Consider the following 16913-nt stretch of genomic DNA (forward strand, 5'->3'; position numbering starts at 1 on the left):
GGCATGCTGAAGAGATGGGTCCAGTCACCGTCTCCAGTGCACACTCCAGGCTAGTCATATCCCAAAGACTTTGCAGTATGGAGAGTGATCAGTGGCCAGGTTAAAATGAGAACCAGTTTTAATCATCTTGGTCAAATTTTGAGGAGAAATCTCCATTTCATCCTGGTAAGTGATTTAGACACCTAGATTAGGAAATTGATCTTTCCTACTTTTTCTTCTCTGGGGAGAAAAGTAGTAGACTCAGCAAAGTTTCACTTTCCATTGCAACAGTTTTCTTGGTGCCAGAGAAGCCTTACAACACCAGGCATGGAATTTCTAGCAGGAATCCACACAAACATTAATAATGCACTTCAGGATAGCAACCCCAAAGGCGGAGACTGACCTCCTGAGGCAGTTCCAGCTTGGAGCGGTCAGTTCCCTCCTTGGACTGCAGCCCCATCAGGTAGGGAACGGGAGCATCCAGAAAATGCAGGAGAGAGGCAGGAAGGATGGGGACGTACACATGCTGCCACTGAAAAGGGAACAGCAGTGTCGTGATCCCCTCTGCCACTGTCATCAGACGCTGATAATCTAGACAGGGAGAGAGAGAGAGGGAGAGACACTGAATTATCTTTCTGAGTGTTGCTTTTGAAATCTGTTTGGCAAGGACATCAGTGACAAAATGAGGCAGAAATCATGTTTTTATGATAAGATGTTCTTTTGAAAATAAGATAGTACTTAAAAACCTTAAACATTATTTAATTCATCAAAACTCATTACCCCCAGGAAGACACTGCTGAGCATAAATATTCACATCTTATCTAGATATATTCCATCATTAAAATAATTTATTAAAGGGATACCTAAAGCACTCTTCATAGTACAGGACAATAATGCTATGATTCTATAAAAAGAATGTATTTTTACATAGCAAAAGGAGAAGAAAGAAGTGAACTTCAAGGAAACATTGTCATTTCCCACTTGCTCCTGCCTGCCTGCTTCTGCTCCACTTGCTACTTCTTCTAAGACTGAGTGCACTTTCCAGAAGACCCGCCTTAGCCACATACCAGCAGAAGTTCACAGTCCACAAGTATTAAAAGCACTGCTTTTAAGTAAAATCCAAATAGAATACTAGTAGAAATTTATTTCTCAGAAATATTCTGTATAGCTAGTAGATTTATACTGCATTATTTTCCCAAATTTGTCATTGTTTTGCAATGTTTTGGTTCAAGTAAACACATTGTGTATCATTTTTAAAAATTGCTCTCATTTGGGCTAAAGCAGAACATATTTCTCTGACTTTTCAGCTAAGCCCCACAGTTATTGACAAGGTAATGGGCCACTGGTGAGCAGAGAGACCACTGCTCACACCTGTTCCTCTGTAAACTGAGGACATTCCCGAGCTGGTGGGAAGGGGGTCAGAGGCAGCAGAGGAGACCCAAAGCTGACCAATGAAGTATTCCACGCCATACAAGTCACGCTCAGTTTAAAAGTTTAGAGATCACAAGGGTCAGTCCCTCTTCTTTGATGGTCAGCATTTGGGGAGGACCTCACCTGTTTGTCTGCCCCTGAACCCATTCACATGTTTCTGAATCCAGTTCTTGGATCTAGTTCCGGAGTCTAGCTCCTGCCTGCTGCTGAGTCCAGTCTGGGACCTCACCCGCACCTGCCCTGCAGCATCACCAATGACTTATGGTCATCAGGGAAGTCTGAATTGGTTTTGTATACTTGCAAGTATTTTATTATTTTCTTATTAATATTATTATCTTACTTTTATTACTGTTGTTGCATTAAAGCTGTTTTACTGTTAGTTTCCAACTTGCAAGTGTTTTTCTCGCTCTCTCGTTTCCCTTTTCTCTGTGTGTCTGGTGGGGTGAATTGGGACTAGAAGCTGCCTAGTTTTAGCTACTGACCTGGCCAGGGTGGGGGTATGTGCTAAACTGGGACAATAATTAAGATATAATTCAATCCAGCTGAGATGGAAGACTATTTCAGAATTTGGATAAGTGTAAGTTATTTCCCAGATAATGGCATAACGCAATATCACAAACTATTTCTTAACTTAAATGAGGGAACTTAAATTTGAGAACACAGTTGTTAAAAATCAATCAATCAATCAATCACACATTGGTATTAAACAGATGGTCATCCTTACAGCAAATCTCAAACTGCAGACAATCCACCAGGAAACATAAAGAACCTTGGATCTTGTAAACTGGTGGTGAATGTGAAACCGGATAATTGCTTCTACTCCATATTACAGAGGCTTCTGCATTATTAACAACTGCCCCCAAATTTCTAAGAATATGAAAGTACTTAAACTCCAATTTCTTCAGAATCTTATCACGAAGAAGTAGCACATCTCATTTAACAGTAGGGGTTAAAGACAGGAACACCAAAGTGCAGGTTTGTAAGTGACTCTGAACTTGCATGAGTTGCATGGCACAGACAAGGGGGAGTCAGTTCCGATTCGCACCCTGGGACTATGCGACTTTTCAAAGCTGCTCTGTTTTTTGCAGAAGGAGTTGTTCTCCCCAGCTTCAGTGCACATGTACATCATCTGTAATCGGCAAGAGTGGCAGAAGGGGTGTCTGCGCCATGGCTGTGCCAGGATGAGATTTGCGTAAAGCAACCAAAAGATTTTCAACCTCACCAAGACCAGATCCTTGGTAACTCTTGTGTTGTTGCCCATCTCTCCTAGCCACTCTGCCTCATTCCATGAAATTGAAGATATATATACGAACACTCTGGTTTTCAGTTGGGTAAGAAGGCTTTTTTTCCTAAAGCCCTATTGACTACTTTCACGTGGACCGGGACACGGCCTGGCAATTCCCGTTTCCTGAACAAGCCAGCCTGATACCCAAGCAGACACCAGTAACAGTAGAAGCACTGTCATCTGACACTGCTCAGCTGTTAGGATGTTACCGGGAAGATGCACTTGAATAAATATGCAAATTAAAACAACAAATTGCATAACCCATTCTTGCTGGCACTTTTCTGTGGAAAACCCACCTCGATCTGCAGAAGGTCAGCTGACAGGGCAAAACCATTTTTCATCTTGTCTTATTAATAGCTAGTCACTCAATCTTCAAAATGATTTTCATGCATACAAGTCAGCTTCAAGGTTACACCTGAAAACCATTCCCAGATACAGATCAGCCGAATCTCTCCCTATGCAATGCTCTTATAATTATACACATCCATCGTCTGTCTTGTTGAGGAGCACTTATACAGAATTAATTTGCAACACCTATGGGTGAAACTTAGGCCTCTTATGACACTTTCTAACCCTGAAAGCTTTAAAGGTTAAAAAAGAAATTAAAAAAACAGAAAGCAGCATGTTTTAGTACACACAAGATGATTTCAAGTCTGTTCGGACCTACAAAGTTATGAGTGAAATATCAGGTCTTCACAGCAAAGCCACAAGTATCTTTTTGGACAAGGGCATTCAGCTCTGGAAATGTGTGCTCACTCTTCTTTGATGCTACTGACAATATTTAACATATTCATCAGCACAAGATTTGTAACAAACACACTATGAAGAAAGCTGTTTTTAAGCAAAATAGGGATGACCGAATTATTATGCTAATTGTTACCATTAAGGAATGTTTGTTAGCAATCAGTAGATATAAAACCAATGCTGTACATAGCGGTTTTCAGCGAAGAGAAGAAAGTTCCCAGGTTCCTCCAGAAAAATAATTTAAAATAGAACACCCGGAAGTGTTTCTTTTGATATTTGTTTAATGAAGTAAGAGACTGTAGCTATTTTGTATTTACTTTCGAGCCTGTACAAGGTTAAACACCTATCCTGTAAGGCATAAAGTCTTTTTTCATAGAGATTCTCCTACCTATCAGCATTTCAGGCTGTCAGTGTGGTTACTGAGCACAACCTGGAAACAAAGGACTCCTGCATTTCCCCAAACTAGATAGAGAAAAAGGGGTGGCATAAGAGGGAAAAAAGGAAGGAGGGAAAGAATGGAAGTGGATGGAAAGAAACAGTATTTGTATAGACTGCATGTGCTTGTGTCAAGGAGGAGAACATTTCCAGATCCTATCGCTATTCGTCACTATTAGATTTTGATAACGATCTCCAACTGCAAGCTAAGTTTTGCCTGTTATTTTATGAATGAGAGGCCCAAGTAGGAAAACTATTCTCTGATCCTGGTTCAACCTTTAGAGCTAGGATAGGGGATGAGGCAGAGAGTATTCATCAGTTTAGGAGGTAGCTGTTGAGAAAGGCCCATTTGTTGAGCACAGCGAGGACACAACAGTACTGATTCCCATGCACGTGAGATCAAGAAACACCCAGAAAAGACACAGAAAGTAAAAACACTGTCTGGATGATATCCGCAGAAGGTCACAAACTCAGAGTGATAAATGGCTCAAATCGAGGCTGTTTCCTGATATGAGCGAAATAAATCCTCTCTTTGGACTCACCTACCTCATGCAATGTACATCATGCTGGATGCAGTGAAAGGCCCTGTGATGCCAACAAGGCTACTACTGGCTGCTTTAAATGCATGAACAGAAGGTCTCAGCCCGTGATGATGGTCCACAGCAGCAGCTGCTGCCACCAGAGCAATGATTTGATCTCTGCAAGATCATTCTTTGATACAGAAATAAGTAGTGGACGCCAAGATCTAAGCTTGGAGCTTCCTCCCTTTCACTGCTGTGCAACCCATGACAGTGGAGAAAGGACCCTGAAGGTTTGGAGTCTTACTGAATGTCCTGAACACCAGATATGTTTCTCTTTAGTGTGCAGATGAGCTTTCAGCTTTAAATTTCCCTTATCCTGGATCTCCTTTCCATCTGATTGCTCCATTTCTCTTACTTGCATTGCTATATCCTTCTCCTCCTTTCAGTTTTCATTTCTCCCCACTCCCAAAGTAACAATAGCTTATACCACAGTGTTTATTTTGCTTGGCAGCTATACCTATATTTCTCACCTTCTTGCGATAGGGAACTATCTTGCCCTCTCCAGGACAGGAAACATCATCAACAATAATCCCTACAGGAAGTTCTTCGTGTTCACAGTTAAATCTCTAATTTGTACACAGGACATTTTCCAAGAGAAACTGCTCAGGGGGGATAATCCCAAAGCAAAGCGGCCTCTATGGCTTCTATTACAACTGGTGCCTCCTAACAGCCGGTTAGTTGGATTTGGCACAGGTCTGTTCACTTACTGAAAAGGGCACTTACCCTTTTCAGTAAGTGAAGAAATGGGTAACAGAGTCAAGCTAAAATACTCTGGATCCAACTCCTTGTTCTGGCAGCACCTGCCAGGGGCCCTTGGCCAAGTCCCTGCATCTCACTTCCTCGTGCAGGACAAGTAATTGCAGTGGGGGCCTGTCCTGCCTTGAGCCACCAGTATAAGCCACACTTTACACAGGTCTGGAAACATTCACATGGCTCAACGTAATGCTTAAAATGACAACCCTGAGAGACTCCTGTATAATTATAGAACCATAAAATGGTTTGGGTTGGAAGGGACCTTAAAGATCACCCAGTTCCAACCCCCCTGCCATAGGCAGGGACAACTTCCACTGGATCTGGTTGCTCAAAGCCTCATCCAACCTCCAGGGATGGGGCATCCATGACTTCTCTAGGCAACCTGTGCCAGTACTCATCACCCTCACAATAAAAAATTTCTTCCTAATACCTAATCTAAATCTCCCTCTCTTTCAGCTTAAAACCATTACCCCTCATCCTATCCCTGCTCTCCCTGATAAAGACACCCTCACAGCTTTCCTGCAGGTAAGAATTGAGTCATTTTATGCTAGAGATAGAAAGGGTTTCAGCATTTGAACATCAACTCACTGTAAATGATTTTCAGAAAGAGGAAAAAATTGACTAATATTCATCCTGATGTTGATTTTCCATAATACAATAACAGGACAATAACCAATCATCAAGCTATTACAACACATTGTGCATGCAGAAATATCAGCCCCAAAGAGCTTCAAGTCCAAATGCAGGCAGTGACTGAGGAAACAAAACAAAATAATTCCTCTCTTTTCATTTTACAGATTTGGTATACAAGCTCTGAGATGTTAAGCAATTCACAAAGCTCAATATAAAAATTGCTTTTCCTTTTACAGAGGAGCCTGATATCTCAAAATCTTTCCCATGCTACAGCAAAGCAAAACTAAGCTCCTTTGAGGGGGGAAGGGGACACCAATGTTACCGTTCCCCAGAACAGCTAAGAACTCCCTCCTCCAAGTGCTATCTCACTTGAAGATTCAGGTTCAAATCTTTAGTTCTAATCAAACAGAAGAGCTTTTTACCGAGGACCTTTTCAGCAAACGCTCAACCACAGGATTTTTCAGTATAATGCATAAGATCACACACATGCTCATTCAAAACAGAAATGGTGTTCTTGCTGTGATCAGTACAGTGTTATTCCAGTTTCAACACACCCCGCCTTCCTCATAAAAGAGCAATTTGGCAGTTTTCCAACCCTTTGTTCTAGTAACCTACCTAAGGTAAGGTTACCACAGAGCTGGAGTCTTAGCCTGGATCTTCTAAATCCAGTACGATGCTTTAAAAATAGATCATGCTTCCTCTTTCTTTTCCTTTTTAAGTCCCATTTTGCATACAGTTTGGAAGCACTTGGAAGTTATTTGAAAAGATGTGTCACCTGGACACCACTTCCTATCCCTCCGCTACTTTTTAAACATGCATAAAGTATTGCCACAGCTTTGCAAAGCCACATATTTAAATAGGTATCCTGAAAGATGATAATTGGATGATATTCTTGAAGAATACCTATTGAAAAGAAACAAAATTATTCTAAGCAATAGTTTTAAGCAAAACAAAGCCAATAACAGAGGGGAAAAAAAAGAAATCAATGGATCTTAATGAATAAGAGCCAATTCTTCTCAGAGGGAAGCACCTCAACAAGCTTTAAAACATTCTTGTGACTAATAGCTTTTCCACATGTTACCTCTTCAGTCAAAGTACTATAAGCAATTGCTATTCAGCTGCTACTTTTTGTAACAAGATATGGATTAGCTGAGTGGGGTATATTGGAAAAGCTGGAAAATAAAAAGAAATATTTTGCTTCGGGCTCTGAGCATTAGTCAGGCATGACGCACAGCAGTTACGAGATCTATCTAGTGTCTCAGTACCTTCAGATCTGTAATGTTTATATATAGCACAGTGCGGATGAAAAAGGAAATGTGAAACTCACATCTGAGACAAAAATTGTTTATGAAAGCAAAGGTTTTAAAATCAGACCTCAATAGCTCCACAGAAGCAACACACATAAGTCTCTCAGACTTCAAAGTGCCCTGGAACCTTCCATCTTTCGTCTGGTTTATATACCAGCAGCTGTGATGACTGACAAGCCAGACCAGGTGATTTTCAAGAGATGTTCAGATGAAATGCACAAAAATGCTTAAGGAAATTTTTATTCACCATACAAATCACCTTGCACCAGTGCTGTCTTGAGGTTGGTGATGCAGGGCTGTAACTAGCAGAACATCCTGGAGAACAACCCACAGCATCTCAACACCCTTTATTCCCAACAGAAAAGGGGATTTACCAGCAAGCAACACCGCACATGAATTATAAGATAAAAGCAGAGCATCAGTTTATGCAAATCTGAAAATGCATATTTTCTTTACCAGGATGATCAAGACTAGCCTGCATCTAATTGCTGAACTAAGAATGAACCTCACAGCCTGAGGGTCAGCTCTGCCCCAAGGGAAACATCCTGAGACCGATATTCATGGAGGTCAAATCTTTCCATTTTCCCTCACAGGCCAACATTTAATAGAAAAAAGAAAAAAATCACTTCCACTTCAATAAATTTCCATTTATATAATTTACCCATGTTACAGCCTGCCATCAGTGGCTCAACATAAATTAATTTATGATTAAAAGCCACCTTAAGAATTAATTCATAGGAAAACCTGCATTATCTCCCATTACCAGCACGGTCAAACCTCTAAGAGGAGGGCAGAAGTCTATGACAAGCTGACAAGGTGGCAGTAGAACATGCGAAGATGCACCTGACGACACAAGGAGCCCCTTGCTCAGCTCTGGGCCAGGGCAGTGGGGAGGGCACATACTCTAGCCAGCAACAACTTTGCTCAAGATCATTTTTGATTGCCATACTATTTATCTGGCATTTGCCATAGCTGGAAAGCAAAGGCCTAACTTAGCTTCCCCCTGCCCTATTTTTCAAAGGTTTTTATAATGTATTATAATGGAAAAAATCCTAAGATCCAACTAAAAAAGCGGAGAGATTGAGTGTGTGCATGCGAAGGGATAAGAACAGTAGTCAAGTCTTCCTCTATACTTCATCATTAGTACAAACAGGACTGGAGATACAGTACAAACCCATAGCAGCTCCATCTTGCTTCCAGCTGCTTTAAAAACTTGACTTTTCAGGTCATATTACCTTCAGCTAACGAAACTGAGCAACTTTTTTTAATTAAAAATAGAGTTTAGTCTTTCCACCTAAGTTAAAGCCCAAGAGTATATTTGAGTCTGTGATTATTCCATCGAATTATGTTTCTCCTTTCCAGGGGAACATGCACTGCTGTCTCCTCTGACTGGGGTGGTGTTGAGGCCCTAAACTCAGGTGTCTATCACAGCATAAACACATTTTGTCCCTCTGTAAACTGTTCATTATTTCTTTTGCTCTGCAATAGCTTCCCATTGGTTTTGATAGATACCAGTGTGGAGTGCAACCATTTAAATAAGTATCAGAGGTGATCAGAGGTTTTCCATGCAACTATTTGGTATAAAAATGCTTTAAAGGCATGCATGTATTAATTTTAAAAAATCGCCCCCAACACAGACTTCATAAGAAAAATCTTTCAGACATCACATTTTTCTAGGCAATGATGATATATACTCATAGTCATTTGTATTACAATTTCTAAGATTGAAAAAAAAATACAAAGAATATTTCCATCTTTGAGGAGCAACTATTCGAGCCCTTTGAAAAAACAGAAAAATACTCAGAATTGTTATGAGTAGAAAAAGCCTAATCTATACGAAGTTTATCTGTGTCTCATCCACACGTTCCCTCTCATCTTTAAATCCCTAGAAAGGCAGACATATAAAATGGATTGCCGAGGTTGCAGCAGAGTCCACCATTCAATTACTCTTTCTCCAGCAGACATCTCATGCCCGTGGCATTTTGTAACTGATCCTTGGGAAACTGTAGAGTGTTATTAACTTGGGCACTGCTGGAAGCCTGGACATATCACAATACCCTTACACCTCCATGGTCACACGGGAAAGCTGTGCTCTGAATAAAATAAAGGGCACTTGCAGGAGTGTTACTTTCTATGACTGAATAAACTATAATAAAAGCTACAGCAGCACGTCTGTTTCATAAATGAAAGTCTGTAAGCCCCAAGCCTACACAACGTTAGATGTATGCTATACCATGTACCTTGTTTAGCGATAACAAGTATGACTCTATATCAGTTTTTTCTGCTTTATTGGGAGTCTTGTAGTTCTCGTGTCCTTCCTTTGAAAGTCACAGGAAAACATCATAATCCAAGCTTTCATTTTTAGACAATGAATATTATAAGGCTGCAATCCAAAGATGGTACCCTGAAAAGCTGTGGGGGGAAAAAAGTATCTAATCCCTCCTCCCTTTGGTTTACAAAGCCTCACTGCTAAAATTTGGCCCTATTGAAACTTAAAAGTATTCTCTATATGCAGGAAGATGTAACCTGAACCCACAGGGGTTCAGTTTCATGTACAGCTTTCTGCATCACCTTTGCAGGCCAAAATCAAAACTTAGAACAGTCTATTACATCTACCCACCAATGGAGATCTTGATCAACTCCCTGGAAGTCCACGCTGTCTCCATCAGCAGTAAGGACTTGTCTTTTCAGTCTTGCCATTTAGGCGCAAGCACAGGTCTTTGTCAGTTACTCAGCTATCCTTTCCTCGTTCTGCATTTTGTCCTAATGCTGCCACAGCACTGTTTGCCGCTCCCAAGCTGCACAGATGTTTCACACCTTTAGACTGAAACGCTTTGGTCGTAGAGGCTTTTGCCCCAGAAGGACACAATTATCCACGCTAGCGGTTCCGAAACTGTAATTTGTAAAGCCACAGTGACAGCTCCTTAGCACCAGGCTGCTTTAAAGTTTAAAGCGTAAACTTGAGAGAAATTGAGGATTATGGTAGTTGTCTCCATTCCAAAGCATTTGGGAATGAAGGAGCTTTAAAAATGAGCTCAAAAAATGAGCTCAGCATTCTTCTACATCAGTCTCTACACCGCTCTGCTTGACCACCACAGCTGCAATTTGAAGTTACTGTCCACTACAATCCCTTTGGCTTCCTAAGTGATGGGATACGCTCACCCATAAAACACCATGAACAGAGCAACTACATACCCGAAGCTGACTGTAGCAGCTACGGTACAGCTATCAATTGCTCCTGTCCTCACGATAGAGCTGTGCCAGACACTCTCATATCATGCCGCGAATGCATCCACGGCAAGCTGGGTAAAGTCACCAAACACCCTCATCTCTTCATTTGGTTTGATGCTTTTCTTCAGGCTGCTGGAAACTTTGTGCCTCATCTACGTTGTTAAAAATAAACTTTTTCATCATCAACCTTGTTCACTAGAAAAAAACAAAACACTCTCCATGCTACCTTTCTGCCAGCCCCTTGCTGCTGTTATCACCAACACTGTCAGCAACCATTTGCAACTCCACTGGATCATCATCTTTTCCACAGGCAACCCACTGCCTGTGCCTGCCTATAAAGTTTGGGAGTAAAGATGTTTGACCGGTTGTTCCCAGTGTTGCAGTTTTCATATCCCTCTTGCTCTTTCTTACCCTCAAAAAGCAATCTGCCTTTAGTGGATAGATGTTTAGTGAGAAGTTTACCGTAGACAGCCAGCAGGCTGATATGGTCAGGGTTGTGCGGCAATTTATATTTTCACTCAGCTTTTTAAAGCATAAAGTCTTCTTTTGGAAAGAAGAAGATTTGTTTTGGCAAGTTTGAATGAAAAGCTTCCTTCCAACAGGGGTAGGAGAACCACAAAAACAGTCAGCTTACTTTTCCCATGTGTCAGCAGCAGCTCTCTCACTGATCTAGTTTGGTGAACTGATGTAGGTCTTGGTCTAATTCTCTGATTTCTTGACTACTGTAACATTTCAATGAATTCTGACTTTGGGTGGATAATGCAGTCTCGCTTGAAATTGCACCCTGTGGATGCTAATCTCTTTTGTTGGGTTTGGTAAAGTTGCAGCAAGGCCAGAACACTGGAAACACAGCGTGCCTATCGTGTTCACCCTCTTTAAATCAGAAAAGGAAGGAAGAGCATATTTGCAAAATCACACCCTCAGTCATTACTTTGGATCAAATGATACATAAGCCAAAAACTGCTTTTCTTCTTTTGTCTTGAAAGAAACTGCAGTTAGGAAAGCATTTCTCCCTGATGGATCTCAAAGCTTAGAAAGAAGATTTCTGTAGCCTGGTTATATCTCAAATAGGAAAAGAGTTGCTTTGTCTTCTCTTTCAGTAATCGCAAGACTGACATTTAAAAGAAGCTGCAGTGCACAATTAGCCAAGCACTCAGCTATCAGGACATGCCAAAACTGAAGCTTTGCACTTGACCTCCACTCCACATTCCTCACCTCTGGGAACCAGCATTATGATGCTATTTACATAATCACAGTATTTGCCTGTTAAAACTGTATGCTTTTCCCCATGGACCATCAAGTTGTTTCTATACTAGATAGGGAAGTAAAAGTCATGTTAAGGACATCCCTAGATTTACCAATAATAGAAGGAGAGGAGACAAAACAAAACTCTGAGTTTTGGAGTGTGGAGATAGTCACTATCTCATATTTCTTTAAAAACAAAAACCACAGTGAGAGCAAACCAAACCCCTTACTTTACAGCCAGCAGTTGGAAGAAAAACAGTTATCTAACTTTTGGTGGCACTGAAAATTCAGTCAAAATTATTTAGTGGGTATTTCCTATCTGTCTCAAGGACTATTACATAAGTAATGAATATGTATGTTACTCTCCATCTGCACAAAGTATTACTAAAATATAATCTGACAAGCAGATTTCTCCTAATGCTACTAGCTTACAGTAACAAAATCTCAGTTTTCAGTGAGTCCATAAGCAGAGACTAGGGCAGGAATGACTAGCAGGGAAGGGGAGGCATTGCAGTGGTGCTGCTGCTTAATGTTGAATTCCAGTACCAAGTGGCAAAGGCAGCATGATTCAACCTGAGGAAGAAAGGGGTAAGCACACAGACACAGAAGCAGAAGGGAGGGGAAAAGCAGCCTAATCAAAACTAACAGCAGGATTTCTGCTCATACTTCAAACTGAGAGCAGATAAAACCCTTCATTTTCGGGTCTTGAAAGCAAACCCCTGGAGTCCATATGGAGAAGTGCTCCACAAAGAACTAGCAATCCTTTGAATTCAGTCATTTGCAGAACTACTCTCCTTCTGCCTCCCTCAACATCCTTTCCCATTCTCAGTCATTTGTTCATTAGTATTACTATTACATACTTACTGACCTTTTCTTTTACATGACAAACCCAAATGTTCACTTTTTGAACTTGAAAGTACATTACATGTACTCATTTTAGATGACTTTCCATCCTCAAGTTGTCTGATTTTTGACATGTTGCTTGAACCACATCTCTTGAAGAGTACAGGTATTCACCATCTTATTTTCATTAAAAGGTATGTGTACTTCCTGGCTTCAGGAAGGCTTCATGTTGTTCATTCTAAGCCGACAAAACCACCACACTGCCCTCCCTGCCAAATTTTTTCCCTGAGGCACACTTTACTAATTTAGGGTCAGTTTCACAGAACCCATTTGGGAATCCAAATAATTTGGGCAGGCATCCAGTGAGACTTAGAGGAACTTCCAAGAAGCCTGGACAACCCCTGGAAAGTCAGCAGGAAACTGGAACTTGAATTGTTCAGGCACTCTGGTGCACTGCAACAGTTACAGCGTAGACTATTTGGTACCCCAATACCCGCATGATAATCACAGCAACCAACATCATATAGGACACAGTAATAGGGGTGTAAAAACTCAGAGCTTGTCCAGCACTACCTCAAGACTCCCAAAACTTGTAGCAGAGTATTACACTAGTGCAGAAAGACACAACCAGAAGAGAAAAGGCACAGGTCAGGTTTTCAAAAGCTTGCACGGGCTCTAGCAATCTTAAGTGTCTCAAAAAGAAATACCAGCATCCTTGTCAGAAAAGTTTCCAAATAGCTCAAGTAGGACTATGAAGGGATGCCCTGTAACTCCACCCATTTCCAATACAGCAAAAAAATTTCAGTCTCTTAAGCGCTAAAATGCTCTCAGTATTTTAAGCAGAACATATCCATCATACAGGAGGGAAGAAAGCTCACCGAATTTCAGTATGCTGCTGAAATTTGAAAAAGAAAGTAGCAAGAGTGTTTTTTGCAAGGTGTATTACTTTCTGCTGGTATTTTTTCAGATGATAGGATTAGTTTCAGGCTGTCTTACAGCATGATCAAGGGCAATGTAAAGATAATAATTAAGTGAATTCTATTACTAGCTGTCAAAAGTGATAAACACAATGCATAATTAAACAAGCAGCACCTAGCCTGCATGGAGGAAACAATTATTTAGTGCTTTCATTAGGACAGACTCATTTCTCTCACTTTTTTTTCATCACATTCTAGTGTTTCACAAATCCACTGAAAATCAACATCTTCATATTAGCTCCTGTGGTGGCAGCTACCCAGGAACTGCCTGATGGGAACAGACTTGACATGCATCACCAGACGAGTGCCTACCTTGTGAGTACAGAAGGATCTGCATCTCCAGAAGAACGCAGGTAAAAACCTGGACCAGGTTCTCCAGGCCCAGTAGCTCAAAGACCTCCCGCAGCGGGTAGTCAGAGAGCGGCAGCTCATTGGGCCCAGGTCTCTGGCAAATGATGGGTTCATAAACCCCATAAAACTTCAGTGACCTCCCTGGGGGTGGCAGAGGCACCTCATAGAGGATGTTGTGGATGTAGCTCTCCAGAGGCAGAGGCGGCGGCTGCTGGGAGGTCACCGCCTTATAGAGCTGGATCAGAAACTTCTTGCAGGCTTGCATGAAGGGCAGAGGGGTGATGAGGCATATGCATTTGGAGACATACAGTGTGTCTCTGCTGATGTCGTAGGAGTTGTACCGCTGTAGCTTGGCGAGGGAAGTGGCATCACCCTCATCAATGCTGCTGGCCAGGGAGTCCATGCTGCAAGAGGAGGAGGCGCAGACACTGCTGTATTGCTCTGCGTTGTGCATCTGGTAGAGCGTTTGCATAGCTGTACAGATCTGCTTGCTCGTGACCTCCTCATAGAATGTGAGCACAAACCCGTACGTACGAGAGCCATCTTCTCTGGTGATGATGAATGAATGGAGCTGTGGATCTCTGTTATCTGACTGTGTCCTGAAAGACAGCCCTTTGGGCATACACAGCTAAGAAGAGAGAAAAGAAATAGAATTAGTTATCAAAGCTACAATTTTAGTTTGTTATATCTGCATTAAAGGCACATGCTTTTTTTCCCACTGCATAGTAACAAGCCATTTGTCATTAAACATAATCCCTCTGAAAAATATCCCAAGAACAAACAGCCTAAATCTGATGCTACTTAAAAGAAGAGAGAGGCATGACTGAAGAAGGGAAAACACCCTCCAAAATCATCCATCTATTAAGTCATTATAACTTATTTTCATTACTTTGTAAAATTATTTTCACTACTGAATAGCCCTTGTCTCATTTACTTAAGCATCCAGTTTTGTTCTCATTCGCATTTTGCTCCCACAGTACTCTGATTTTAGAGAGCCAAGGGAGCATCTTATACTACTGAATTAAAATTACAGACTTCTTGAAATTCTTTGATCTTCCCTAATTTTCTTAAAAGAAGGCAAAACAATTGACTGACAGCTATTACATTCACTTTCTTCTTTAAGTGCTACAAAGTAGTTTATATTGCAAGAAGGAAGGAGGAGGGGAACACCCAAAATCTATGAAAGCCTCATTTTTTATTTACCACTCAGCAAAATCTTTTGCAGTGATTCTACTATACTGCGTGTTTCTCTGAAACATAGCCCCAGTGATAACTCGAGGCATTTTTCCAGGCATTCCTCAGGAATTCTATCAGCCATCTAATACAAAATAATAAACATCCAGCAAAACTTGTCTGAATGTGCGTCAGCATGAAACTCCTTATGTTCTAGCTAAATAAGTATGTTTATAAAAGAAGAACTAAAGCTTCCTTTGTACCTTCCATCTGAAGAAATAAAAGGAAAGAAGAGCCTTCAAAGTGTTCCTGCTGTTCCAAAAGGCAATGCTAGAAGCCAGCTTTGGCAAGTGATGTGAACCTATACACGACTGCTTCCCATAATGTCTCACCTTAACCAGAAGTAATTTCTCCTGATGGAAGAGGTAAAGAGAAATAATTGCATACTTTCAGGCACATCGTATCCTGAGCTTTGCCAGTGCACCTTGCAGAAACCATCTGAGAGCCTGATAAAGCCACTACCAGCCCAGCTGAGATTTAAGCAAGTGATCCAGACTCACTTCCGAAGATGCTAGCATGCCCCTAAGTTACCTAAGAAAGCTCCTACATACTACTCTAAATGGTAATATACAGGGCAATAAGTAGCCTGGAGTTGGGAGGAGAATTTAACTCAATTGATGGGCTTTGCTGACATAAACCATGAAATTGCAGCTTGAATCATTTTTGAACAGCAGCCACATTTTCATTCAAAAGGTTTATAATTTTTATAGCAGTATTAACAGCAATACCATGGTTAAGGCTTCTCCAATAAAGAAGTAGTAAAAATCCTTGTTTCACACTTTATTTAAATTTATTCTGCACAATAAATATCTCTTAACCTCATTTTCTGGCAAGCTTGCTTAAGAAAAATATATTTCTAGAATGTCTGCATTTGATAGCAGCTATAGCCTTATCAAATCTGATCAGCCCAAAATCATAGGTTTTAATCTCAACCCTATCAGTCAAAGACTATATTTTCTTCAGTTTACGAAGAAATATCTAGACAACCTGAATCATACAGGCTGGTACAATCAAGAAGTGATAAGCATCAGGGGAAGTCAGACCAGCTGAGACAGTTTCAGAAGGCTGCATTAAATAAATTTCCTCCAAGTCTTAATTATTATTCCTTTGTCCTTGTGGGTATACACATACAATGGGAAATCCATTTATTCCATTTCAGCTACAGTCCAGCATAAGCAGAATACTGACATTTCAAGACCTTGACTGCAAACCCTGCTACAGAGACTGTCGCTGCTGTTAGACCTACAAGAAGACACATGAAAAGGCAGAAAAAGAAAGTAGATGGGAAAGCACCGAGGCAGGAAAGGATGACCACTAGTCACTTAAGAATCCAAGAGCAAAATGAAAGGCCTGTGCTTATTTTCCAACAATAGAGAAAGCTTCAAATTTGCAATTAATACTTGCAAACTTTCATCTTAGTGCCTTGGAGATCAATCACTTCTCATCTCATCTGTGTTTGTCACATGTGCCACAGAGGAATGTTGGGAAAGAGCAGCATGGGACATGCTGGGGGGCGAAAGCTTCGCCTGCTGGTGAACCTGACTAACAAGAAGAGGGCAGTCAGTCATCTTTATTACATCTTTGTATAAGCACAGAAATCTATCCAAGACTGCTAATCAAAGGGCAGGAATTTCATTTTCACAGTACTTAACAATTTATATTTAAACAAACCCATCAGGAGAAAAATGTGAAATTAAATCACACTTGCAATAAGGCTCACAATCAACATGGTTTGTAAAAAACAAAAGGAAGCTGCACAAAGACAGACAAAAAGATATCAACTAATCCATGCCCCATCTCAAGAAGTGATGAGTAGGAGATACCCTTTTTCTAAACACAGAGGCAGGACGCACACACAGAGAGACACTGTAAGCCCTCTCTCGTT

The 16913-nt window shown here is 40.9% G+C and overlaps 1 protein-coding gene across 5 annotated transcripts in view; it reads right to left on the reverse strand.

The window, feature by feature from the left end:
- The window catches only part of DENND5B (DENN domain containing 5B), a 115626-nt gene that overhangs the window by 43314 nt on the left and 55399 nt on the right, over positions 1-16913 (reverse strand). For all 5 annotated transcript variants that reach the window (XM_054074721.1, XM_054074731.1, XM_054074741.1 and 2 more), the window contains 2 exons: positions 13757-14423; positions 383-570 (listed from right to left, as the gene is read on the reverse strand). In XM_054074721.1, the coding sequence (XP_053930696.1) occupies positions 383-570; positions 13757-14423 (855 nt within the window). The remainder of the gene's footprint in view (positions 1-382; positions 571-13756; positions 14424-16913) is intronic.

This window comes from Cuculus canorus, chromosome 1, assembly GCF_017976375.1.
Source record: "Cuculus canorus isolate bCucCan1 chromosome 1, bCucCan1.pri, whole genome shotgun sequence".
NCBI lineage: Eukaryota > Metazoa > Chordata > Aves > Cuculiformes > Cuculidae > Cuculus > Cuculus canorus.